General features: G+C 38.7%; 1 protein-coding gene across 2 annotated transcripts in view; it reads right to left on the minus strand.

Moving 5' to 3' along the window:
- The window catches only part of LOC105220719 (uncharacterized), a 159,874-nt gene that overhangs the window by 100,806 nt on the left and 32,489 nt on the right, over window positions 1-26,579 (minus strand). For both annotated transcript variants that reach the window (XM_054226050.1, XM_054226049.1), the window contains exon 2: window positions 25,103-26,474. In XM_054226050.1, the coding sequence (XP_054082025.1) occupies window positions 25,103-25,556 (454 nt within the window). In that variant the 5' untranslated portion in view covers window positions 25,557-26,474. The remainder of the gene's footprint in view (window positions 1-25,102; window positions 26,475-26,579) is intronic.

The raw sequence follows: 26,579 nt of genomic DNA on the forward strand, positions 1-26,579 counted from the left end.
GTTGGCCACCGTACGAGATGCCACAAAGTTTTAAGTTAACGGAAATGAAGCTGAAGCAATGATTGCAACCTGCTATAGAAAGAAGAAACCCAGTATGAAACTCTGCCAAGTAGCTTTGTATAATTCTTTAATCCAACTGAAAGCCGTTATTTTATTTTTGTAAAATAATAATCAATAATCAAAGCAGGAATTTAGCCTTCGGACTTTACATTTTCTCTCGAGTATAACTTTTCAAAAAAGCAATATCTAAGAAATATTTGCCTACAACTTGCAAAGGCGGGGCATTCCATATGAAAATGTTGTGATGATTTCGTCCTCCTTCAAGTAGCTGCTGAAGCTAACGTCTGCTAACATTTTAGTCTGACCGCATGCATTCCCATGGGTCAATAACCTGTTAGAACCCCTACGACTGGGAAGAAATTTACTGAGATCGAGGAGATCTTGCAAATCAAATAGGGCTCGAAGTATCATGAGATAACGTAAGTTCTAGTAACTGTCCAGCGCTTGCTCAGTTCAGCTAACCCCAACCGTCCAGTAGTAAACCACGAGAGGAGAATGGTGCTCCTACTTGTTCCCATTCTGCTGTAGGAGAGACTTACATAACCTGCCTAGTAAGCTCATCAGCGTTGCAATTTTCTGAGATTTCGCTATGGCCAGGTACCCACATTAGTCTAATCGTATAATATACCCAAATGCCACTGCTAATGACGAGAGGCACACCTTTAACAGTCTCGTGCTCACAGTCAGAGAGCTCTAGGAAAGTATCGCCGCTCTGTTCTGAAAGTATATCGTCACTTCAATGAAGGATGTCAAGGTCGGCAGTAATAAATCCTCTCAACTTGGAACTAATGGGTCTTTTTAAGTCTCAAATGTGATTAGAAATGTATAATAATAATTCTATGAACTAGACTTAAATGATTGGAATACCTTGCTGGGATACCAGCACATCGATCAAACAGAACAGAGAAGTCCCGAAGTAATACCCAAGACATTTTCTCCTTCGCGTCGGTCAATGAAGTTAGGTGATTTACTTTTCAAAGTTGCTGTGAAACCACATTCAATGGCCGCACAGAGTTTTTCTTGTCACACAATCTCATATGCAAACCCATAGTTGCACATCCAACGGAACTATGAGCCTGAGTGAAGCATGCTATGCAGGTTCGTATGTAACCAGAAAAAATATAGACCATTTTATATGAGCAGCAATATGTGCGATGGCTGAAGGGACCACAGATCTGGCAGGCTGTGATACGGCTCAATATACGAGATGACAATGGTGCTGATGTTCTTGTTGTTGTTTTTGGTGGCGCTGGGCTGCAAAACATTAGTGCGGTACACCATGGCAGATTTTGAATAATATTCAATTAAATATTACAAAACCACTACATAAATTCACAGTTTTATTAATGGCCAAGGCCATTTAGCCAACCATGCGACGCAGGCGAGCCAGTGAGCCAGTTCGTTTGCGTTTACGTGTCGTGCGAGTATGTCGAATGGAGGACGATGCAGTTGGCTGCTCGTGTACTGCCATAAATACGTATATATGTGGCAGCATGAATATGTGCCAGAATGTTGCAACAGAAGATTTAGGCGCAGCATATGGATAACGGATAACGGATTTACTGTTAATGCATTGTTGTTGTTTTACTAGCAAGTCTCAACACTAATGTTGGCTTGTAAGTGTGTGTGCGTGTACTCGGTTTGTGTGTGTGTGTGTAGGTGCCAACCATATATTGTTGCTGCAACTGAGGTTACGTAATGGCTATATTAATGAGCCTTTTCTGGTTGCATGCCAAAGTGGAAATGTTCTGCGATAATTTGTGTATTTCGGTTAAGGCCATTTGCTACAGCTGTTAGCCACGAAGGCATAGTACCTTAGTACGTACAGCCCTTGAGGTGAGTGGAACTAGTTCTTCTAATAAAAAATTGCTTTAAAAGTAAGGTGAATTATTATATTAAATGGCAAAAATAAACAATATCACTCTCCACACCATTACTTACTAGCGCTGGTGTAATAGATATAGTTCTTATACATATTCCGTCTTATCGATGGAAATCACTGCAAATCCGAAAGTAGTAAGTTCTGTATTTTCAAAATATTTTCTGTTTAATCCAATCTGCTTGAAAGTTAACTAAAGCATTTTGCAAAAATTTTACATACTCGAACAACAATAACAAGAATTCGTACATTTCCAAAACTTATTCCTGCTCCAGCTCATATTTTCATATTTAACGACACAACAGTCAACAGTTGGATTTTCGCATTTTAATGCGCAATAATTGCATTTTTGCATATGTTTGTGGCCATTCGGCAGCGCTCCACACAACCGCAACGCCGCAACATTTTATTATTTACCGTTGGTTGGCGGTCGGTGCGGTGCGCAGGTTGACTCGGCAACGTGTACAGCGCTCAGGCTTTGTGCAGCTACAGTCGTAATGCGCATTTACCTAAACTCGACCACTTTTCCTCAACATTCTTGGAAGTTTTCTATAATTACTTCAGCTGAAGTGGAGTTGTTTGCTTATTCCATTACTTTTGTTGTTGCATACTTCAGTTGCACAAACTCCACGCCGAGGCGAAAGTTTCTTGAGTTATTAAATTGAAATTGAGTTACCGAACTACTTACCAACAACTTTATAAACAAACATAAGCATACGCCGATAATTGTGAATACACTGTGCTAAATATTCACATGTGTTTCCATATTTGTTGTTGTTGTTGTTGCGTGTGTGTGTGTGTGTGTGTGTGTGTGTGTGAGTGTATTTGCAAATAAGCAAATGTGGAGAAACTGAGTATGCATTGCCAACTTCACCTGACTCATTGGACTATGCAGAAACTACGATATTGGATTTTGTATTTAATTTCAACTTAATTTAAGTAGAGGGTATAAAAAATTTAAAAAAAAATATTAATAACTCTGATAAATTTAAAATAAAAGTAATTTTAAAGGAATACAAGAAATACCTTTTAAAATAATTTGTATGAAATAGTTTTGTTCAAAGTAGTATGCAGTTGCCATGGCGTATGAGTAACATGCACTCTACCACAGTACTCGACCATATCGTCCCCTCAATATAACAATAGCGTATGTGCTCATACGCCATTATTTTTTTATTGCATATTTAGAATCTACATCAGTGATTCTATGTCTGGTCAAAATTTCGTCACATTCTACTTCCACAAAGTGGGTCAAAATGTCATTGGAAAAAATTGTGTATAATTTCATGTTCAAAAATTTCCTTTATTTCTGATTTGACAAAAACTTTAAACTCGATTTTCTCAAAACCCAAAAAAAAATTATACGCTATTGTTATATTGAGGGGACGATATGTTAATGGTATTCGAAGTGGAACAAAATTAGTTTATAATACAACTTCGAAGTAATAATAAAGTACAAATGGAAATTATTGTCTATACCATGCGGAAATATACAGAGAAACATTCGGTTTATATGAAGAATAGAACGATTTTCTAAAGGGTTATTTTAGTTAACCAGCCAGTTTGGTTCTATAATCTACTAAATTTTGTACTGATTGCATTCTTGAAACTAATATGAAACTGGTACAATCATTTCTCACCGAATTCAGAAAATATCAGGAGCATAATTGTATGAGTGTATTGGTTTGGAGAGAGCAAATAGAGTGTTGTACTTATACAACTAGAGAATGTCTTCAACATATTATATATAATAAGATTAACATGAAGAGAAAATAACAAAGCACATTCAACACAAAGTTCTAACCAGATTAAAGGACTCACATTCTGTGTGAATATTATATATGAACGCCTGCCAGTTCGTGGCGTTAGGAAGTGTTTACAAGTAAATCGGCCAAAGACGCCGCCGCATTTGCTCATTAATGCCTTTAATCTCGTTGAATTCATTAAGACAAATTAATTTGCTCGCATTAATCAAAGCATCGAAAGCCGAAGACGCACAAAGTAAACGCAATAAGCAAATAAAGCCCATCAGCAAACAGGCTTGATCGAGTGTAATGAAAGCGACAACAAATTTAAGCAGAGTTGCAAGAAGTTAGCAAGAAAGTGCGAAAAGTAACAAAATGAATTGCCGAAAAAGTTAGTTGGTTAAATGGCAAGCGCTTCGCACATTATTTCACTCAGTTTTAACTTAAAATTCAATTCGTAAAATTTGTTGCCATTAAACTTGCTAACTTGCCACATACGCAGCGACGTCTTCACATAAATCCACATTGTTAATTAATGCCACGCCATTTTGCCAGACGCCCGTTCATACTTCAAGAGCGCTCTGAATAGAGTTCATTTTAATTTAATTCCCCACACACACATTGTACACGCCGCTGCCGCTGCCGCTGCGCAACTAAATAATGGCAAAGCAAGTGCTGCCACATGCTTTCATTCAATACATTTCACTTCAACGTAGTGCTGCCTGCCGTGCATGATTGGAATTGATTTGCTCTGGTTTGGTTTTGATTCACCAGCCGGCTGCTGCTGCTACGTCTACCTCCACTCCGCTTAATGAAATATTTTTTGTCAGCAACTGTCTGAACTAATTACCACATTAATTCAATTTGCTTCCGAAGAAAGCTCAATGCACCTCACATATGAGCAGCGCACAGCTGGGTGGGGGAGCAATGAGGCTTTGGAATAATACTCGAAGGGGAACGTAAGTTGATTGAAAATGGAGCACTTGATTTCATACAAAATAAATGCTGAAGTGGCTGAAAATTATTAAGTGTAAAAAATTACAAAATTATTTCGTTCAATGTGTGCGAAGTGGGCGTGTCTGCTAGTTGAAGTGGAGTGTTCTAAGTACCTTGGTTATGAATTCAAACTCAGACTAACCTCAAAATGAGTCCATAATATGATTCACATGAAAATCTCATATAATAAAAATAAAACGGCTGACAGTCTCATGGTTCCATAACAGCCATTATTAACCCAATTGCTTCTTTGCTCAAAAATTATTTTTAACTGCCATCAATATTCTAAAGCAAATGGCATGTCATCTCTCTAAATAATATTCCGTGAGTGCAAATGTGGTTTTTGATGGCAAAATAAATAAGAATTACGTAATTATCGGCCATGAATCGGGCTTTATTTGCATTCGACATTGGCTTGTCAAATATCATTTGTTCCCTAATTCATAAAGTGTGCGGCGAATCTGTGCGAAAGGCCTCCATTTGAGCTGTCACTTGTCACACGAGCAACGAGCAACGAGCAACGAGCGGCGAGCGAACCACCGAAATTCAAGTGTCATAATATTTGCTCCCGTCCGATGGCACGATATTGACAACAATGCTCATTTGAAAAGCGCCTGCAACAATGGCAGAAGAGCTGGAGCGACAATGGCCATTGAAAATGTGTAATTTTGAACGAGTCAACCGAGAGGAATTTGCATGACAGTAAATGTAATTACATGTGTATTATATATTTATGGATGGCGTATGCTGGCATACAATTGTGTGTGTGTGCCTTTACTTGTCAGCGCAATTTCGCGGCAAACAATAAAGCACAACATGGCGACTGTAACAAAAGCAATGAAGCCCTACTCATAAATACATTATAAACTGGAGATAGATGTGTGCGTCAACTCACTCTTTGATGATTTTTTTTTTTGGAATTGTAAATTTCTACTCTCTATTTTATTTGGCGCTTTGTAGGCGCGTGGCAGTGACCTCATCAACGACAAATGTAAATATCATCAGCGCAATGAGCGTTCTCTTATTTGCCGAAATACTATCTTTGAAGCTGCGTGGAGAGACCCGCATAAATGTCAACAGCACCGTCGTTATTGTCATAATAATTATTATCATTAGCTGCAACGACCACTGAGGCGGCGATAGCATTACAACAACAATGCCAATGATATTTATTTCTGACAGTCTTCTGTGTGTACGTTTGGAGGCCCGGCATGACCTCATTAGCGGCAGGAACGTGACTAACTGCTTATCTTGCTAACGTGTCTATGACAGACAATGTTATAAAATTGTAAAACATTGCAAATAGGCAGTTAGACAGCGCTGTACACAAATACAGTTGTGTGCAGATTAATGGATTCAAGTAAAAAACTTGAGATTTCTTCAATACTGTATACTAACTCTATCTGAGTTTTAAATGTGCTGAATCCTTAGTCTCGGCTTTCAGCGCAAAAATACTAGCTTCAAAATAGAATATTATAACAGCTTCACTATATTTCGGAATCTTTTTTTCAACATCACTAAATTTTGAGTAAAATATTTTCCTGCTTTTCGCTGGAACTTTAAACCAGAAAATCTTCAATGCTCGAGACTAACAAATCACATCCCGCAACCGTAATGTAATGCAATGAATTTCCCCACAACTGTGTGTGTACTTATTGCTTCTATTTGCTTCTATCCTAACTATGATTATAGCAAATTACTTTTAAGAATTATAGCATAGACTTAGGCGTTTGCAATGACTCGTGTCCTCATGTCGGCGTTATGCGGCATGCATGCATGGAATACATAAAATTTAGCCGCATTTGTAAATTGCTCACAACGAGTTTTAAATTTTTTGTTTAAACTCACATAAACACACACACAGACATGAACACGGAAGCGTGGCCTAGTCGTATCGACGAACGAAAGCCAGCTTTGCGTGTTTGGTTAGGAAATTTAAAATGACGTGTCTACAGACAAGTAAAAATTTTGTTTACAAATTGTATGTATTTTTAGAAATTGGGGGTAATTGGCTCGAATTCATCGCGATCCGTTACATTACATACGAGTATTGGTCTAGCTAAGTATAGCTCATAAACATAATATACGAATAAACACAATAAATGAGACTACCTTTGACTGAACTCCAACATATGCAGAAGATTTCACTAGATACAAAGCCCGAGAGACAAACAGAAGCTAATTTTAAGATCTTAACCTGAATTAGTTTTAGATGTATAGTTGGGCTCTACATTACAATTCCTTGAATTATTTGAAGTCCTCGTATTCTTAATACTGAAAAAAAAATATTTTAGAAAATAAAATATATACAGACGTTCTGATTAGGTATACAATCTGGGATCAAGAGTTTAAATCGGCCAAGCTAGAATATACAATCCAGTGAATTTGTCCAGATTTAAAGCCGAGCCGAGAAATTCAATTCCATATAGACGATATATACTCATAAAAGCATAAAAGATTCACGAAACCTCGCTCACTCCTTCTCCATGCCTGCGCAATTTCGGCAAGAAAGTTAGAAAAATTAAACGAAGAAACACACAGAAAGTCAGCCGCAATGCGACAAATTATTGCACAAACTTCCTGCAACTTTCTATGTTTCTTCGTCGACTTCTGAGTTTTCTGCAAGCCTTCGTCGTTTATGCTCGTTTTTGCTTGGCATGACGGCAAATAGTAGCGTACAGTAATAATAGTTGCCAATGCTGTCGTGAAACATATTTATTTGTGTAATTTTGTGAAGCCTGCATTGATGCGATGCTGCCAATATGAGCACGAGGGGATGAGGGGACGGAAGAGTGCGAAAGAAATGTAATGGAATTGTGGCAGAGTGTTAACAAGCTGATGCTACAGTTGATAACTTCCGTTCACAGGCAGGCAGCACAGAGTGAAGAAGACAGAAGACACAGCGGAAAAACATGGCTATTAGACGGATGAGTCTACAAGCGGCGGCAGTGTGCGGCTGTGTAATAATGAAAGCGAAGCGAACAAAAAGCAATCATTTCGCTTCTTGTTGCTTTCACAACTACTTAGGCTGTTGAACTATTTAATAAATAAATGATTGTTGCGCGGAAATGAAAAGGAAATTAAGCATTTACAAAGATGAGCCGTGGAAACGCGAAAGACTCGCGCACAAAAACATCAAGGGAATTCCGAACGCTCAGATGAAAGGTGTAAGACAAAAAATGCTCAAAGCAGCCTTGCCGGAGCGAGTGCAGAAAGAAAGGCAGAGAGTTGAAAAGGATTCGGAGGGAATTTACTAAATTGACATTAAAAATCAATGGCACAAAAAATGACCAAGTTACAGTAAAAATATCCCCTTTTTCGTGTTTGCAAACTATTCGCATAACTTTCTTATTACTTCTTGAGGCTGCAAACGCGCACGCTTTGCAACACATTTACTTTTGCCCTTTGAACTCAACTTATTTGCTGGCGCACACAAAGGACACACGAACGCAAAAAAATCACCAAAACTTTGGCGTATAATCACTGCTTTATTGCATTTTTAATAGTCCCCTGATACTCGAACGCTGCCAGCAGCCAGCAGCCTTCGCTTATCGCCTGCACCCACACTCCAGCATATGCAGTCAGGCAGTGCGCCTTAACTTCTTTGTTGACACTTGTTTTTGTGAACTTGTAAATATTTACATAATATTCTGCAAAATGAATTTATAACAAAAAAACACAGCGCAGCGCAGCACATTGAAGCAATCTTAACTTCGAAATGCTGCGCAAGAAAGCAAATTTCGCCTTTGGCATTTTAACTGTCGTCACAAAGGAAGCCAACCACCGTCAGGGCTCCATAAGAAAGAGATAAGTATTTGTGGAATCGGAAAACTACAAGGATGAAACAAGTTGTTTGGTCAGCAAAAAGCATAATCAAGAGCATGGTTTGAGTTCTGGAAAAAAACAACTAGAAAATGACCAATAAGCAATGCTCACCAAAGGAATATGAAAACATATTGGCAAGAAAAAAGGCCCAACAGCAAATGTATTTACAATTCGCATAAAAGCTTGTATATTGGTGAGGAGAGTGACAACTTTGGGCGACAAACTATTACGTTCACAACCGACCACACTTTTCAGACAGGGCCTGGGATTGCTATAAATTCAGGTATGAGGTCTCCAGTTGATCTAATCGAGTAAGGAATATTTCTAGCAACAAATATCAACAAACAGATTTAATATTTTTGGAAAACTTAACATCCATACCTTTCCGGAATAGTTGATTTAGTCGGGGGCATAGCCATGGGTTCTAAGATAAAATGGAAGTTAGAAAATATTGTCAATTAATAAGGAATATTGGGAAGGAGCACAGTGTTCTAATTGTATCACTAACTCAGAGCCTCTCGATTAGCTATTTATACACACAGAGAAAGTGTCACATCGAACATTCTTAGATGTTTATTTGCAATGCAAATACAAAGAAGTTGGGGTTTCGAACTTTTAACACTTATTTTGGCTAATTTGGTTGGGCGAGCACTCTCGCATTCATTTCCTGCTAAAAGCAGTGGCAAAAAGCAAAAGTCAAACTCACACAAAAACAATCTGTCGCCTCACACTGCAATGGCAACAAGCTTATTTAACCATTTCTTACAGTTGTTCTTGCTCTTCTTCTCTTGGTCTTCTTCTTGGCAGGGCATGGCAGCGGCAGCAAGAAATTGTAATACATATGAAAAGTTTATCCTTTATGCTCGTGGTAATAAGTTTTTTGGCTTGTTAGCTTGTATCTTGCGGGTTTATTGTGCAAATTAACTTGTTCCAATTAATAATCCCCAAGCAATATGTCAACCGTTGGTGTGTGCGGGCACTCGTCGCAGTGTGCGTGCTGGCGCGGGCGGCGGGTGTGTGCTCCGAACTATTCAAACTTTTTGTTTTGTTGACATTTATGGTTTCACATCTCTCTTTTACATACATACTTCTATTGTACAAACATACACACACACACACATAGAAGCATTATCTTTTTTGCTTTGCTATTGGATCTCAATAGAACTGCAGCAGCAGCTCAACTTAGCTGTACAGATTTAGCATTTACTAATGAAAAATTATTTGACAGCAACAATGTGGGCACTCCCAAGAGACCCAATATGTAAATACAAGTACACGAGCAAATCTTGTTCTTTGTTGGAATTCGAATATTTTTGATGTTTTTGTATGTGTGTTCGCTTACAAATAACTGTACATATTATCTATAAAGAGGCACATGCTCTAACATATTGCGGCTTGCGCTTGAGCTTGTTGTTGTCGCCCACACAAGCAAAGTTCCGATGAAAAATTAGCCTCTAAACAGTCGAAATTGCGTTTTGATGTTTCGGTTTGTGGGTGTCAAGGCTGCAACAACAACAACAAAATTGTATGTTTATGCTAATGAGGGTTGCCAATGGATATTTTGCGCAAGGTTAAATGTTATTAACATAACGATTCACAAATTATTGCTGTCCAAATTAAGATATTTGCTTTAGTAGTCACTATCAAAGTGTGCAACCTTGGGAAGGGTTTGGAATATGTTGTTGGAAGTAGTTGATTCTTCTGTTTTTACATATTTTTATGAAGCAAATTAGAAATTGGAAATCCATGAGGAAATAAAACATGAAAACTTTCCGAAGCAATTTGACACTAGAAAAATAAAACTGTGGAGGAAATTTTTTAGTTCGTGAAGGTTGCTGAAGTTCTTAATATATATTCTCGATATTTTAAAAACTGTAAATATGATTTTGGTGTTAGTGATGGTGATTTTGGTTTATTCCATTTCAAATTGAATGAGGAAATTTAGGAAGTTGATTTATTGAAATGAAAGAAGTAACAGGCATATAAGAACTACGATTTCAAAAATTCTTTCACCATTGGAAAGCTAAATTCACCCCCAGTAACATAGGCTATATTTATTGCTAGAATATCAACTTTCTGGAAATAGTTCCCAGGTGAGGGTATCAAAAAGACTCCGTGATGAAGAATCTTAATCTGAAACTGAAAATCGTATTGCAAGTCGTTTTGTTCGCATCGCAATCGCGTGCCAAAGAGTCGAACACCGAGCGCTCGCAGCTGCTTGCTGAACCAAATTTCAAAACCTGCCAAATACGCGCTTGAGTGTCGAGTACGGAGCGTGTGCAGCGACTTGAACATTAAAATATTAGAAATATACAAGCTCGCACTAGAGCGTCGAAATCTGAGCATTCCCAACGCCTTCATATTCAGAGAGAAAGACATCAAGTTTTAGCTCTTTGCAAATAAAATATAATTCATGTTCGAATTTTCCTCATTTTACTTTTTTAAAATGAACCCACGGAAGAAACGGGAGAGTACATACATATGTATGGGAAACTTGTAACTTTTAAAATGTTTGTTTAGAAGCCGGAGCGGTCTGCTAGTCTAATATATTTTCAAGAAATTCACGTGAAATATTTTTCTTATAATGATGTGCTTCTGACTCCATAATAGCTAATATCGGGTCATAATTTCCTTTAGCTCCCATATGTATACCTAATATCAGATTTTTCAAACATGCGGTGGTTTTTATACCGTATATATCGATCGTTAATCTAGAAGACTTTCTGCCGAAAATATGGGTCAATCTTAATAAAATGAAATAAGTAAATTGCGAGATTATAAAATGTTCGATTACACCCTTAGCCCTAAATAGTTACTTAATATTAGTTAATGTAAGTATCACATGCGCTATTAACAAATGTGTTTATGTATTCGTGCAAAAATGCTAAAATTAGAAGGCTTAAGAAGTTGACAGAAGAAGTTCCTTCGACAAACTATTTTATAGTGTATAAGAAAGAGGAACCACTTGCGAGCAGATACGTCGGTGGAAATAACAAGGCAAAACAATAACAGTAGACAAAGTAAATATTTGTAAGTATATTCAGCAGATAGTCAGCTGGAAATGTGCACGCATTCGCTCCACAGTCACAAAAGAAAAGAAACAAGCAGCAGAAACTTTTCTACGGAATGTCTAAGCAGACATGTATTTATTTAAGCACATACCTTCAGGACCCTCAATGGAAAATCAAAACTTGTGTTCGAGACAAATCCGCAACTCTTTGAAAGAGTAAAAATTAGTTGTCAGATTAATGCAGGCTTTCATATATGACATAGTCTGAAGTAACTTAAGTGCATATGGTGGTCCCAGACCCTGACAAACACTTTTATTTCTTATATATGTTAATTGTTCCACTAACGACTGCGTTTTCCTGCTGGCCAAACTCCAGCTCACACGGCGAGCATATGCTGTTGAATGGCGGCGCGGCTCCTTCACACGATGCGGCAATGAAAAGCCAACCGGAAATGTTTAAGTACGTGCAAACAATTCGTGGCACGTCTGCGCACCAAATTACAAACCAACGAGACGAGGCAGCAACAACAAAGTGTTTAAATAACAAAATGCGCAAGTGTGCATAGCAATTGCAGTTAGCAAACACACTCACACGCTCACATATATACTCGTATGTATGTATGCAATTGCAGGTTGTGAGAATGTTCTAAACACGTTTGTCTTCTTAACACATTCCTATAGCAAAACAGTTCTTCGCCCGAATATCTACACTCTACGCTCTTATATGCGAGTATGTGTGTGCATGGTTTCTTGAACTCTTCCCATACGCGAATTGCAATTCGGAAGCTAGGATTAAGAATTAGCAAATATTTATGTAGTCTTCTTAAGTCCAGAGACCCACATTAACTTTGTATATTGTTGGAACGTTAAAAGACTAACATCTAACGGCTGTATTTATGTTACCGAGTGTATAAAAGCTTCGAGAAGAAACGGATGTTCTCTAAAGCCATATACTCCAATAACTGACCAAAAAAATGTTTAGAATGCAAGGAACTCAAATATGAAAAATTGATCCCGAGTAGATTTCTTCCCAATCAACAGCTTCGAAGGAAAAGTCAATGCTTCCTTGAAGATTGTGCGAGAAGAATAAGAAATTGAAGTAAACTCTAATACTTATCTTAAGTCATGGGATATATATCTTAATGATCGATTGTAACCTCACTTTTTCAACCGCTTTCTGACAACCCCAAAATTTCACGTTTGAATGTCTGTTCGGCTACTTCAACTTCCGCAAACGGCGTGAAATACAAGCATTAAAATAAAGTTTGCAGAAATTCCAACAATAAATAAAGACAAGCTTAAGATATGCAAAGAAACTGGGGAAAGCAGAAGCGGAGTAATAAGCAAAGTGGCAACGAAGGGCTATTTGAGGCCGTGAAACGTTTGAGGCAGCGCTCTAAGTTTTTTCCACGCGGCAAAGCGATAAAATGTCAAACACATTGCCGGGGATGTGTGCTCCTCAAACGTACTGAGAACAAATGTGTGTGACAACAACAAGTCGAGGGCACAACATACGAAACGGAGGGTGTCTGGCAAGTAAATAAAACAAGGAAAGCGCAAAATAAAGGCGTAGCTGAGTTAGAGGTGGATTTAGTCACGCTCTCACACACACAGTCCTAAGAAGAAGAAGCGACAATGCGCCAGCAAAAGTCCAAAAAGGTCTGTAAACAAGCCCCGGCAATGCAATAAAAGCACATGAAACTACTAAATTAGCTCTCGCTGATATTTGCTGTGGCGTGGAAATGTCGACGCTGACGCGACCGCTGTCACTGCCGGCACTCGGAGCCAGCCATTGGCGCTTGAGAAAATCAGAGCGAGGTCCCATGCGCGCAAGTGTGTGTGCGCTGTCTTAAATGGCTGTGTCGGAACTGTTTATGCCGGTGGCAGCGGCAGCGGCAGCTGTCAGAGTGGCAATAAAAATTCCTTAAATTTCTGCAAAAGTCATTTTGAAGTAGTTGCTTCCGTGCGCTGCTTTCTATTCTTTTTAACTCCTTCGTCGCCAATTTAACACTACTTTTATTTTGCAGGTTCCCCAAGCTTTCGGCTGTCGCTGCTTGCCTTTCTTCCACAAGCACATATATTTTTGTATTTTATTTTTTTTTTTTTTTTGCTGATAAAAAAACGGAGCGAAGAAGGAAAGTGGTTTTGGCTAGAATTCTGCTGACTCAAGCACAAAAGAACGGACTGGAAATGAAAGTAAGCTTGCGCCTTTCACAGTCCTATTTCTATGCGAGTTTCCGCAAATATTCTTCTTCTTATTTGAGTTGTTGCCCCATCAGTCCTGCAGTTTTCACATATTCTTGCAGATTTTTCCAGCAACTGTGAGCTCCACTCTCGTGCACCACATGCCGCATGCTGAAAGCCTTGCTTCGGCAGCTGCTGATCAGTATTTGGGTTAACCACGCACGCACTCTGTGACCACCACTAACTCACTGCCAACGAGCAGAATCCAATTTTATGCACAGTTGGCAGCGCATAAAGGAAGGAATGTCTACAGCTCAAATAGACATTTGGAATGTCTTGAAATTCGGCAACACATAGCTCAAGTACAATAATTACACTCACAAACACACACAGCTGGAGCATGTTCATACTTCATGGACAAATGCAGATGTGTATATGTATGTGTGTAAGCTTTTTCAACCAAATACAAGCTTTTTATTTGCCAAAGCAAAAAACCCGCCGAGCACATATGTATGTCAGTCACGTAACGGTTCGTGAGACAGTGTAAGCACGCCCTTACGTGTGTGTATATATGTATATAGTGTGAGTTGTGTTTCAGTGAAATCAACAAACTGACGCATGCAAAAAAAATCTAAACTGTTCTATGCTGGCGCTTACGGTGTTAAAATTAATGCGACACTATATTTGATCGCACTCACACACGTCTGTTTGCTGACCAGCTGAGGTGTTGCACGTAAGGTCAATTGCGACTATGAGCATGGAAGAATTAATCGGCATTAGCGCCACTACGAGCATGTCGGTGTGTGTGGCTTTCAACGCTTTTAAGACCTTTGGGATTGGCAGGATTTCATGTGCTTGTCACGCATCCGTATGCATATTATTCTAATGGCCGTTTTGGGCCTGTTTTTGCTAGTTTCACAGAAATCATCTGTTTTTGTTGCTTTTTTCTGTTTTTTTTTTTGGCTTTTCTGCTGCAAATTAAGCAAGTTTAACAACTTGTGATTTGCCTAACTAGCAGTCAGTGGGGAATGTGGCTTCTTGCTTGGATGGTTGACAAAGTTTTAAATAATTGTTGCGACTTTATGTGGCAGCTTTTCCTCATTACATTGGATATCAGAAGTCCTCTTTTCTCGAAAAGTAAAGGTTTATGTAAATTCTGTTGATATTAATTGTCAACTGGCATTTCAAAAATTATTTAAAGCAGCTTCTAATAGCAAATCTTCATATAAATAATTGAGGTTAGATTGGAACACTTAACAGCCGATTAGTTCCGAGATCACTTTTAGCGAATGTAGATTACTCTTAACTGATTTTTTTTAATTATATTTTATTTACCATAAACAAATATGTATACCGTTATACATTATATCATGTTTCATATTACATACCTATTTTTGAACGAGAGTTTCTGCACTACACGTGCTGCATATTAATTTTCTCAAGTGTTCACTTGTACTAAATATATGATACACGAAATATATTGCCGCCTATAAAATAATTTATATGCACATGGATGAAATACATGCGCCAGCAAATCGGACAGCTTGGACTGTGTCACATTTCTCAATCACTTACACTCGTGGCACACCGTTACATAAGTACACACATATATGTATGTGCTGAGTGACCCTTTTCTGAATATTTTTTGACTTTGCCAACTTTTTTTTTGCGTTTGCGTAATAAACATGTCAGAAAAAATTAGAAACGCCACTGTACAAAGGATAACGATGTGCAACATAAGTTTGTGTTAGGATAATGACGACCGTTTGAATAAATTGGCAGGTTTGAAAGGGTTAACGATTTCACTATTTTTCTCACTTTGCGCTCGGTCACTTACACTCTCTGTCGCTGGCGTTGGCGCTGGCACTCATTTTTTGCGCTGCACTCAAATGTTGCTCTTGTTTGGGTCAACAATTTGTAGGGATTAGTCGCTCGCTTGCAAGTGGCAGTCACCCAATGTATGAATGAGCGGATGGATGGGTGGTTGGTTGGTTGGTTGGTTGGTTGAGGGGGGGCGTTCAATGGCTTGCTGACCGTCTTTTGTTGTGGCGCTTTGGTGCTGGAGAGTGTGCAGATGACACTTAATATTGTTATAATTTGAGTGAGGCAAAAAATGAAATTTGACCATATTTGTGCGTGTAGCACTTTGTTGATTTTGTAACTTTTCCGTTACTTAAAATGTATGCTTGACCCAAAGATGTGACATAAAATCGATAAAAGAGCTTAAACAGCCAGCGAGCAGCGATTGTATATATACTCTTTTGTGTTCATGTAAGATTTATTTTATGAAAAATGTATAAATATTTTTTTAAACACAATTTACTTTTGACGTTTGGTAATGTTTATGTCTGTTCTTAAACTGTCTAGTTTTTCACGAACACAAAATGTAGTTCATAACCATCCCCCAAACTCTGAGTATTTTTCGTTATTTTTCATGTTAAAAATATTCATCAAATTCAATCTGAATTTAATTCAATGGAAACGATGAAAGAATGAAACTTGCAAGTGGAGCATGATTAAAGCCAGAATTTCAACGGAAAATACTCAGATTCTGTTTTATGTATATAATAATGTTCCTCACTAGTATTACAGTTCATAAGCTGATTGCTGATATAAAACTTATTAGAACCCTTTGGAGAAAAGCATTGACAAGCACATACGTAAATATACCAGCACCAACCGTAAGTACTTATACTCATATACAGTCTACATGTGTGCAAGATCTAAAGGCATGTAGCGTACTGAAGACCGACTCATGCTAATTAAAACTTTCCACCCAATGCATTCAACAGAAAACTATTTCTCACAGTTGCTGCAACTTTTCTGCTGTGCCCAAAGGTACTGAAATTGTACAACAACAAACAACGAACAAGAGCCAATTGAACATAAAGTGTACTGAAGTGCGAGATACGGAAAAAGTGACAAATGCAAAACTTTCGCACACCACTCCACTGCATTTGTCATGAATCAAAAGCTTTTGCCAAGTGGAAAGTAGTACTTGGTTCTATACAAATATATCAGGTTTAGAGCGAGGGACATACTTATGACGCAATAAAACTCTGTGCTCCACTCATCTAATGTGCAAAACCAGTTTAGTTAAACTGATATCGACTATCGACTGTAATTAAAGGCTCTATAATTAAATCGCCATCTCCTCAATTATCATCCCATCTAGACTATGGTAGCGTTGCGTCATTTCAATTATATATCTGAAAACTCATATCACTTGAAACATTGCTTCAGAAATATTCTGAAAATTAGAGTTTGACTCACAGAGAATCCGCCTAAATGCAATATTGATAATCTAACGGTTCTAGCCCTCATTTCTTACCGTTTTAAAAAAGTTCTTTTCTGCTTATTAAGGTATGAACTCTAGGTCTAGTCTAAACTCTATTTCTGGTAGGAACTCTAGTGTAGTCTAATGTTTTAAGTGATATATAAGAGAATAGTGATATGTATGGATAAGTTTACTGTTCAACGTGCCTTATGAAGATAATACCATCTAGTCTATAAAATATTGTTCTAATAGGAAAGTCTAATGTAGCCTTTCAGGCATTAAAATAGCAAATTGAAATTATTGAATTGTCTTTGTTAGTGAAGTGGATCAACTCTTTACCATCATTATAAATACCTAAACACAAAGTTGACTAGGCACCATCAGACACTGTTAAATGGCAAGTATAAATGCAAAGCTCGGCCGCTACAACAGCTGACGCTGCCAGAAACAGAAGCAGTTCGTCCGAATTGCCGTCAAAGTCTATAAATTGTGCATTGATTTATGCAAAATTCGCATGCTAATCCGACGCCAGCCGCCAAAGGCCACGAAAAATTCAAAGCAACGGCAACATTTCCGCAACAATAACGACGATGATGAAGGACATGCAGAAAGCACGAAAAAAACAGAAACACAAATAACCAACGGCCCAAACAGAGGCAGAAATTCAAATTCGTTGAAGCATTGAACAAAACCAAAGCAGAAGCAATGCCAGTGTCGCCTCTCTCGTCAAGAGCCCAGTTTAACTGCCGGCGGCACTTTGCAGTCTCGACAACAATAAGAAAACTACGAGCAATGCATCATACGATGAAGTTATCCTTTTGATTTGTGTACAATGCAATGCGACACTGACGCATGATACACCACAAGCGATGGCAACAACAACAACTGTTGTCTGCAACTGTGACTGCGAGTGCACTGTTGGCTTTGAAATCGTCAAAAATGCGGCGAGGATGTGCATGAAATGCTCCCGAACACAATGCAAAGTGGAAAACAGCAAATGGTCATCGGCTAGCGAGAGGACTGCACAAATGATATGCCATAACCGACACTTGTGGCCGTTAGAAACAGAGAAATACCGCTTCAGTGCTGCTACTTGGGTGCACTGAGAGCGAATTTGCACCAATCAATGGCTGACCTCAGCGCCCGCTAACGGAAGAGGTAATGGACTGTCAAATTCTTTCAACAAGTGAGTCACCACTCGCAGACATAGACTAGTGAGTTTCTAAACAAGTATTTCATATTATAGATTTTATAAGTCCCTCACAAGTAGTCCACGACTTTTACTGTACCCCTAGTCGGTTATTGTCTTGTTCCAGAGACATTTTCTACGAAAATGATTTCAAACTACTTTGATAAGTGCTTATTAGAATTCTTATCGCGGTCCCAGCTACATAGTTCAACGCGTCTTCAGACAACAAAAGCAAATAATCGTCTGCTGCTGAGCAAACGAGGTTCACAAGCAAGCCCATTTGTAGTCATTCAGCTAAGCAAAATTGTAAAGAAACGCCGTTATTCTAGCATATCAACACTTCAGCAGCCTTTCACCTTTCAACAACCTTCAGCTGAGTGCCTGGTGAGCATGGTGTATGCAAACACAGGAAGCATGGCTCCTCACATGCAACCCCTCTTCAACGAGCTGCCTTTGCGGATAATTAAAGGGGTATGAATGGTGCGCTCCAGTCGTTGCAACTTATTCTAATGACTGCACACTTTACACGTTCATGAATATCACAATAAAGCGAACAACAACAACAACAGCAATTTGTGTACAAAACAACAATAAACACTTGACAATGACCAGCACGCGCACCCATACACACACGCTGCAGCAATTTGAATCCACTTGCACGCGGGGGCTATCGGTGTTCAGTGCAAACAAATACAATGGCATCGCATGCACCCATTGTTAGCCAGTTGGCCAGCGCAGCTGGTGAGGCAGACAGAAGAATGTGAAAAGAATATTTGCACAATAAACACGTGACACGAGTGTGGCGCATCCGCAAGTCCAGTGAGTGTGTGTTTATGGAGGTACTGCTCTTATGGCGCTGAAGCAGTTTGCAAGTATTCGCTGTTGATCGCTCTTCGCTTTGCTTTGGAGACATAGGTGTTTATGCAATTCGCTGTGATTCTTATTCCTCGTGTTATCCTTCGTTGCTGTTGCTCACTTCAGCGAGAATCCGCTGGAACAAATCTTCTGTTTTGTTTTTTATTCATATTTATAATATTTGTTTTTAATATCCACTGCAGCAATTTGAGTTTCATTAAATAAATAATAATTAAAATTTAATCTTATTATTAATTAGGCAAATAATAATTATTATTCGCAAGTCAATGAAGACTATTTGAATAACTGATATGTGTTGGTCGGTTAATTGATAGGGAAGGTCGCCAAGACGGACTGCCGCATTTGAGCCTTCGTTAGGTTAATTCTACTCCCAATTGGGTTCCAAGTATGCACTATTCAATTACCCAGTGGTTTTATAAAAAAATGCCAATACTTTTTCCATCCAGCTCGACTTTTTGCTTTAACAAAGTTCTGAAGATAAGATCTCCGAGTTAAACGCCCGGTGATGACACCTACGATTTTACTCAATTCATCCACTTCAAAAAGTAAAAAAACTTGTGTCTTTTGTTCTGCCCATGATTTACAGTAATGAATCTCTATGAACTGGGATATATCCTCTTTTCACGACAGTCGGTTTTACGTATCCGCCCAAGGACTATCAAATCGGTATCAAATCAATCCTCAAAATTATCGGAGGAATGTTTAATGCCGCTAAACCTACAACAAAAACGGTGATTCACAGAATGGCTAAAGGTCAGGAAAACTCCAGTTTCTCAATGATTTTCATTTTGAACACTCCAACTGAACACTCAGATATTGAGGGATCTCGAATGAGAGTTAAGCTGGACCATCATTCTATAAAAAATCGTTCGAAAAAAGGGATTTAGAGGGGAAACAAACAAAAATTTCAAACGAATGGCGAATCCATTAAACATTAATTTAATTATGTATTAGAATTTTATCAAAATTTAATTTATAGAGCAGAAAAATGATATGTAAGTACCCCATAAAAAGCGCTCAACCATTGCGAATGCACCTAGTAATGCAAGAAGCTACGAAATAGTGAAGCAAAATATTAATTTTGACAGGAGCCTTTTGTCTGCAACAACATTATTTGACTCAGCGGTTATTTTGCTTTCTCGCACTCTCTAATCCAACACAACACACAATAGAGACCGATGTTTGACCAGCACACACTCACACACAATTAACTACACATCACTTAGCAAAAACATATATTTTTAGTTAAAATGACACTTCCTTCTTGCAACGAACTGAAAATTAAATTTTTACATTGTCACGTTGTTACTCGTCGTGACCAAGACTCTGAGTGAGTGAGTGAGTGAGTTCACGTCGTCAAAGCGATGTCCCCACATGCTCCCGGCACACACACACCACGTGACACAGGGCATTATTGGCAATATGTATGAATATATATTTTTAGATGTTGCCAGTTAAACACACACACACAGACGCGGTTGCATGCAATGCAGGTGCTTTATGCCAGACAAGCCAGCGCTGCAAAGTAACTGAGTAAGTATGTGTGTGTGTGGCCAAAAAGGCACAGCTTGCCACATATTGTCGCAGGAACGCTCAGTCACGCTACAGAAAATTAAGCGCTCGAGCGAACGACGATGGACGAGCGAAATGTTGACTGCCACACATCACACTTGCCTCGCACACAAACAAAGGAAAATGGAAAATACAAAAATATGAAATGTGCCAACGTGTGTCTGCCACGTTAGATATCTATGCATGTAAATTCCATGGAACTGTCTCAGCAAACTGAGCTGTCAGTGGCTACTCAAAAGAACGAGGGTGCACAACGGATGGGCAAGTGCTGAGTTGGCAAGCAAATTCCTCCGTCATCCGCCACCACAATGTGTTTCAGCAAAAAATTATAAATTATAATTTCATTTTTTTTTAAAGCAACAACGTCGCGTGCCAACAGCCAATCCAACATTTTCGACCGACAGCGGCAATAAACGAATGAAGAAGTATCCAAGTACACACAGAGCTCCATATTTGCTCGGCAGCACGGGCCACGAAATTCGATCAATGCACAGTGGTTATACTTCTAAGTTATTGTTACGTAATTCTTTATATCGAAAATCCCAATTCTTGCCCAATTGAATATGAAGAGAGTATATGAATTACACACCAAGATATTGTATACTTCTTTCTATATTTATTTCATATTTCCAATTTATTTCATGCGAGTTGTGTGTTCGATTTGCCAGAAAACGTTAATCATAATTAAACTGTTATTCCAATGGACTGTGCTATGAAAAGAAATATGTTCTATGTCCTCTCTTACGCCTACAAATATTTCTATAATATTTCTAATATTATAAGCGACCCACAATCATGTGTCCAAGACAAGACACAGTGCAGCCATGCCATCAATTTCCATATACTCGTATGTTACAGTATGAGTGAAGAGTAAAGCACGGTGTGGCAGACCTAAAGCGGGTTATGAACGTGCACATCAGGTGGGCACCTAGCTCTAAGCGTATTATAAATGAGTATTTATGAGTGTGTGTAGCAACAACATACTCATGCAGCAAGGCATACTTTAAGGCGTGCGTGCTGGTATTAGCGCACAAGGACTCCTGAAGGAACGGAGGTTTAGCAAAAAGATGAAGTGTTTCCTTCACAAATTACAGCAGTAGTTTTAGTAGCTCTAGCTAGAAGTAATAACAACAACAACAACAAAAGCAACAACTCACGGCTGGCTGGCATATTTGAGTATCAAGATTTCTACACAAACAGTTGTGTGTAAGTTAGACGACGTTGGTTATAAATATTATTAAGTTGCTGAAGACATACAAAAAACATGCAAATAAATTTCGGAGTGTCTATATGTGGCTATGTAGCTACAGTGGCGTCCAAAATGGATCGGTTTATGTAGGAATGGCAAATAACCATATTACAAAATTTCACAAAGCTTTAGGTCTCTAAATCTACACTTTGACTTCCAGCTATTTTCGGATTTGCTTGGATCCCAAATCCTGAGAAAAACTGATAAAAACCGTCGGTGATGACGCTTACCTCAGTTAATATATGAAATGTCTGAGCAACTTCTGAGTAGATCCGGTTTTCGACAATTTCCAGCTATCGATTGTTATTTGAATTACTAAGAGTTGAACTGGAGACCTCCCGAACTTTTCAAGGCGGCACTGTATACAATCGATGTATGTATGTATCGTCAAATCCACATCTGTACATATATCAGAGGCACACATGGCGCTGCGGTAAATGCGCGCAATTACGTGCTGTGGCACCTTTTTAATCCACTTGTCAAGTAAATATTAGTGAGCGGTCGGGGCTGACAAAAGCAAGCAAGCAGTCAAAATGCCAGCGGCAAATCGTCGGTGAATAGTTCAAATGCTTGTGGTTTTTGCGCATAAATACACTACTCTTAATAAAGCTATTAGTCACTGCATATATACACACATACCTCTCAGCCACCATCCACATATAAGAATGTATAATTTAAGCAGATATATACTATGTACATGTGTTCGCAGCGCTTAAAGCGTGCGTGAGCATTACAACAATCAGTGATTTTATGAAATCTGGAATTCTTCGTAGCACTCCGTTGACGTCGAGTAGATGTCGTATCAATTGGTGAGCCAAAAGAAGCAACCCGGGCACACATATTTGACGCATGACATTCGGCAGCAAAGGAAGTGCGGAGATGGCTGGCGGTTACCCTTGGTATCCAAAGCAAATTTAAATTTAATAGCGTACAAAACCCCTACTGTCTGTCAGTCAAACATGCGAGTTTTGTAATCACGATTCGCACACACATTCGCACACTAGCTCGCTTAGTCACGGTTTGATAATTACATAAGTCACTAGTTTTACATCAGGAATCAGCATTCAGTCTCTAGTCGCACAGTTCCACATTAGCACACCGCGCAGATAATTAATGAAATTATACAGAGCGTTGTGGAATATTGTCAACACGCGACTGCTGCTCATATTCAGCTACCTGCTGACAGGGGTTGTTACGAGAGACAATCACACACACACACACATAGAATCTTCAGCCATTCTGGTATATTAACAGTTCTCGACTTTTCGCTCACTATTTTAACTCAATGTAGTTGTTAATACCTACCGACGCCATCTCCAAGCGGAAAGAAAGCAGTGTGTAAGAACGTCGGTTTGCGCCCTGATAAATGTCGTAAAATTGTCATAATTCCTTTCTTTCCAAATTAATAATGCTCCTGCATGAATTATGCTTCATTACTCTTTTCTAAAAACAAAAAAATAAAAATACATGTCTGTATGTGTCCACATGAGTTTTAGGGTAGGGCCCAGCAAACATTCGGTAATTATAATCAGATTTTTTATGTTCGCATTTAATGAGCTTTTTTACGATCAAAGAGAGATTAACATTAATTTATTAGAGGATTTAAAGTTAATCCGACTCGACTTATGCCTAATGATATTTATATTAGTTTTGCAATTAAAAAAGAGTGCAGGTTTACAAGGTTACAGAGGTCTGTTTAGTGGTCGACAACGAAAATTATAGAAATAATTATAAAAAATAATTAAATTTTGCCTAAAATATTGCTCTAAATTTGAAGTCAATCAGGATAATAGTTTTGGAGATATAGTTTGAAAAGGTTGAGCTCTCAAGGTTAGCTTTATTGTCATTAAAATCTTTAAGCGCGTTTATCTCTAAAACTGTTTTTCAAAGTCGGCTGTCAAGGCTTCTCGTGAACTACTCAACCGATCTTGATGAAATTTTAGATAGTTTTTCGAGATACAAGTAACAGCGACTTGGAGGAAGAATTTTTTCAATTAAATGTATAAAGCAATACCGAATATTTTCCATGTTTTTTTAATATTTCTCTTCAAAACTTTCAGAAATCAGTCAATAAGTATATATCTTAAATACAACAAAAAGTTTATATAAATAATTAATTGTTTATATTAAGAAAGGTTAGTGAAAATATATCGCATTTTCTCGGACAAAACCCATAAGTGATTATATATCTAATCGAGATATGTAGATCTCTTCGTCTTTTCATTCCATTCACATTTTCATGTTAAATAGTAACAAAATCACCATTATTTTATTTAAAATACACCAACGGTTAAATTATTTCATATAAGTTGCAAACTGTTGAACCAAAAACTGAATTTAAAGTGTCGGTGTCTAAAGTATCTTAGTAGTTCTCCCTCTCTTCAAATGCACGCCAATTGTCTTAATGACCGGCGAGCGCAGTGTAATCGCTTTTGAAACTCTAGCCTCTAGTGGCAGCACTTTAATCCAATCATAAAACGTAGACACCTTTTGTCAACCTTCGAAACATAATTTGACTTAAACAGCAAAAAACAACCGTTATGATGACGTAAATTAATTTGAAAATAATGACAACGCTAAGACCAATAGCCCGAAGACAAAAGGCAAAAACATCAAATGCCATTAACGCACCGGTACAACCAACAACCGACTCAATAAAATTGTGTTGGATGACCTATTTTGCCCCTTTGTCGAAGCGTCAAGCGCGATTATGCTCGTATTATGTGTGTGTGTGTGTGAGTGTGGTAGAATTTTATTGCGCGAATATTCGCTTGAAGTCTGGTGTAATTGAATACTTTCCACGCGCAAACATTACAAGCGGTGTGAGAGCGGAAAGCGCCGCGCCGGATACATAATTTCCATTAGGCGGAATTTTATGTTGCCATACATATGTACCTAGGCATATAGCTATAAAGAGGCTTTGGCATTGAAATTAATATGGAATGACTATATTACAAGTGCTGTCGTCTTGTTAATGTTTTAGCCCCCTTAACCCCTCCTCCCCCTCCTACACACACACACGTTAATCGCTGTTCTTGTTACGCTTAATTTAGTTAATTTCTGCTGCCAAGCCACACAACAATTGTTTGCGCAAGTACGTGTGTGCGCCCTGGCCTGGCCTGACCTAGAATTCACCGAGAAGCAGCGCGAATTTCCTGCCAAATGAATTGAAAAAGATAGCAACAACAAGGAAAGCAGAGAAGAGCAGAGAATTCATAATGGCAAAGTGCTGTGACTAACCTGGATCATCGTCGTCATCCCAATCGATTTGGCCGACGCTGCTGTTGAAATTCGCCGTGAACACCAACAATGTAACGAGGCCGACAATGCAGCTGCGCCAGCCGTTCGAGCTGGAAGAAGCGAGCAGAAGACGCGGCGACGCTTGCTCTGACGTTGTTGGGCTTTCTTTGCAGTTGTTGTTGTTGATGCGGGTTGTTGGCGTTACTTGCGTTGTTGTTGTTTGTGCTGTTGTTGGCGAAAATGTTCGCAACGCAGTTTTACATTTCGACGGCATTGAACTACATATTCTTGGCGCTGCGGCCTTTGTGCAACTGCTAACTGCCGTTGTTGTAGCGCTTGCTGACACTGCTGCTGCTGCTGTTGTTGTTGTTGTTATAACATTTTCACTTTGGTTATAGCGCATCGCCGCCACCGTTAATGGCGTTGCGCGTTGTTGTAGTTTTAACAAATCCATTGTGCGTTGTTTTGTTGTTGTAGTTGTTGTTATTATTATAGTACCATGCACTTTGCTTCTACTGTTATTTCTTTATTTTTTTATTGCTGTGCACTAACGGTACCTGCATCGAACATTATTGTGTTTTTATTTTTCGTTTTTTATTTTTGCTTTCCGCTTTCGTTTGCTGCCGCTGTTCGGAAGAAGCTCTCGGAAGTTGCAATTTAATTTACAGCGTCGAAACTTGTACACAACTTGGAAGCGATACGTATTCACGCTACTGTGTCTCTAAGTGCTCATACATATAGATTTATATACACTAACACTGATATATTTTAGGTATATTTCGTGGGACTTTTTAGTTGCCGCTGACTTTGCGTTCAAGAGTTTCGCTCCGCGCAGCACTTTAGCACGCTCTAATGAAGCGATTCGGCTACAGTATTGAGCACAACATGGCAAGTGACCAGCATGCAAAGTGGAGAGCCACCTTGAAAACGCTGCGCTGCGTTTCGCTTAATTCAAACTAATTTTTGCTTCGACTCTTCAGGGTCTACTCGGCATGCCGCTGTTGATTTGCCTTACAAACTCGTGATTTTTATTTTTGCACTTAACTTTCTTGCGCTCTTCCTCGTTTGACGCAATTCTATTCAATTGACAGCTCTCTGTGTATATTCTGAATATCTCCACTGCCGCAGCCTCGCTAATTAACTTGTTTTTCTAGCCCTAATTTCCGCCACTTGCGTGTGCACTGCCCCCAATTGCCAAGAAAAACTTTCCTTCTTTATTGGCCTTTGAAATTCTTCAAGGATTTTCCTGCGTTTTTCCGACATTCATTACAGCATTCGCTCATGCAGAGCTGCTTGCTAGTCTCGCGGTTGCTTTACAGTTATTTATTCCAGGCCCATTCACGAATTCCTCAGCTGTACTTTTTTGTAAAATCTGCAAGTGAAAAGAAGAAGAAGAAGAAGAAATTCATGAACAATTCTGTGAAATGTAGCAACAATAAAAGAAGCGCTCCAAATAGAGACATTGAAGCAGGAATTA

The sequence above is a fragment of the Zeugodacus cucurbitae genome, chromosome 2 (genome assembly GCF_028554725.1).
Source record: "Zeugodacus cucurbitae isolate PBARC_wt_2022May chromosome 2, idZeuCucr1.2, whole genome shotgun sequence".
Taxonomy (NCBI): Eukaryota; Metazoa; Arthropoda; class Insecta; order Diptera; family Tephritidae; genus Zeugodacus; species Zeugodacus cucurbitae.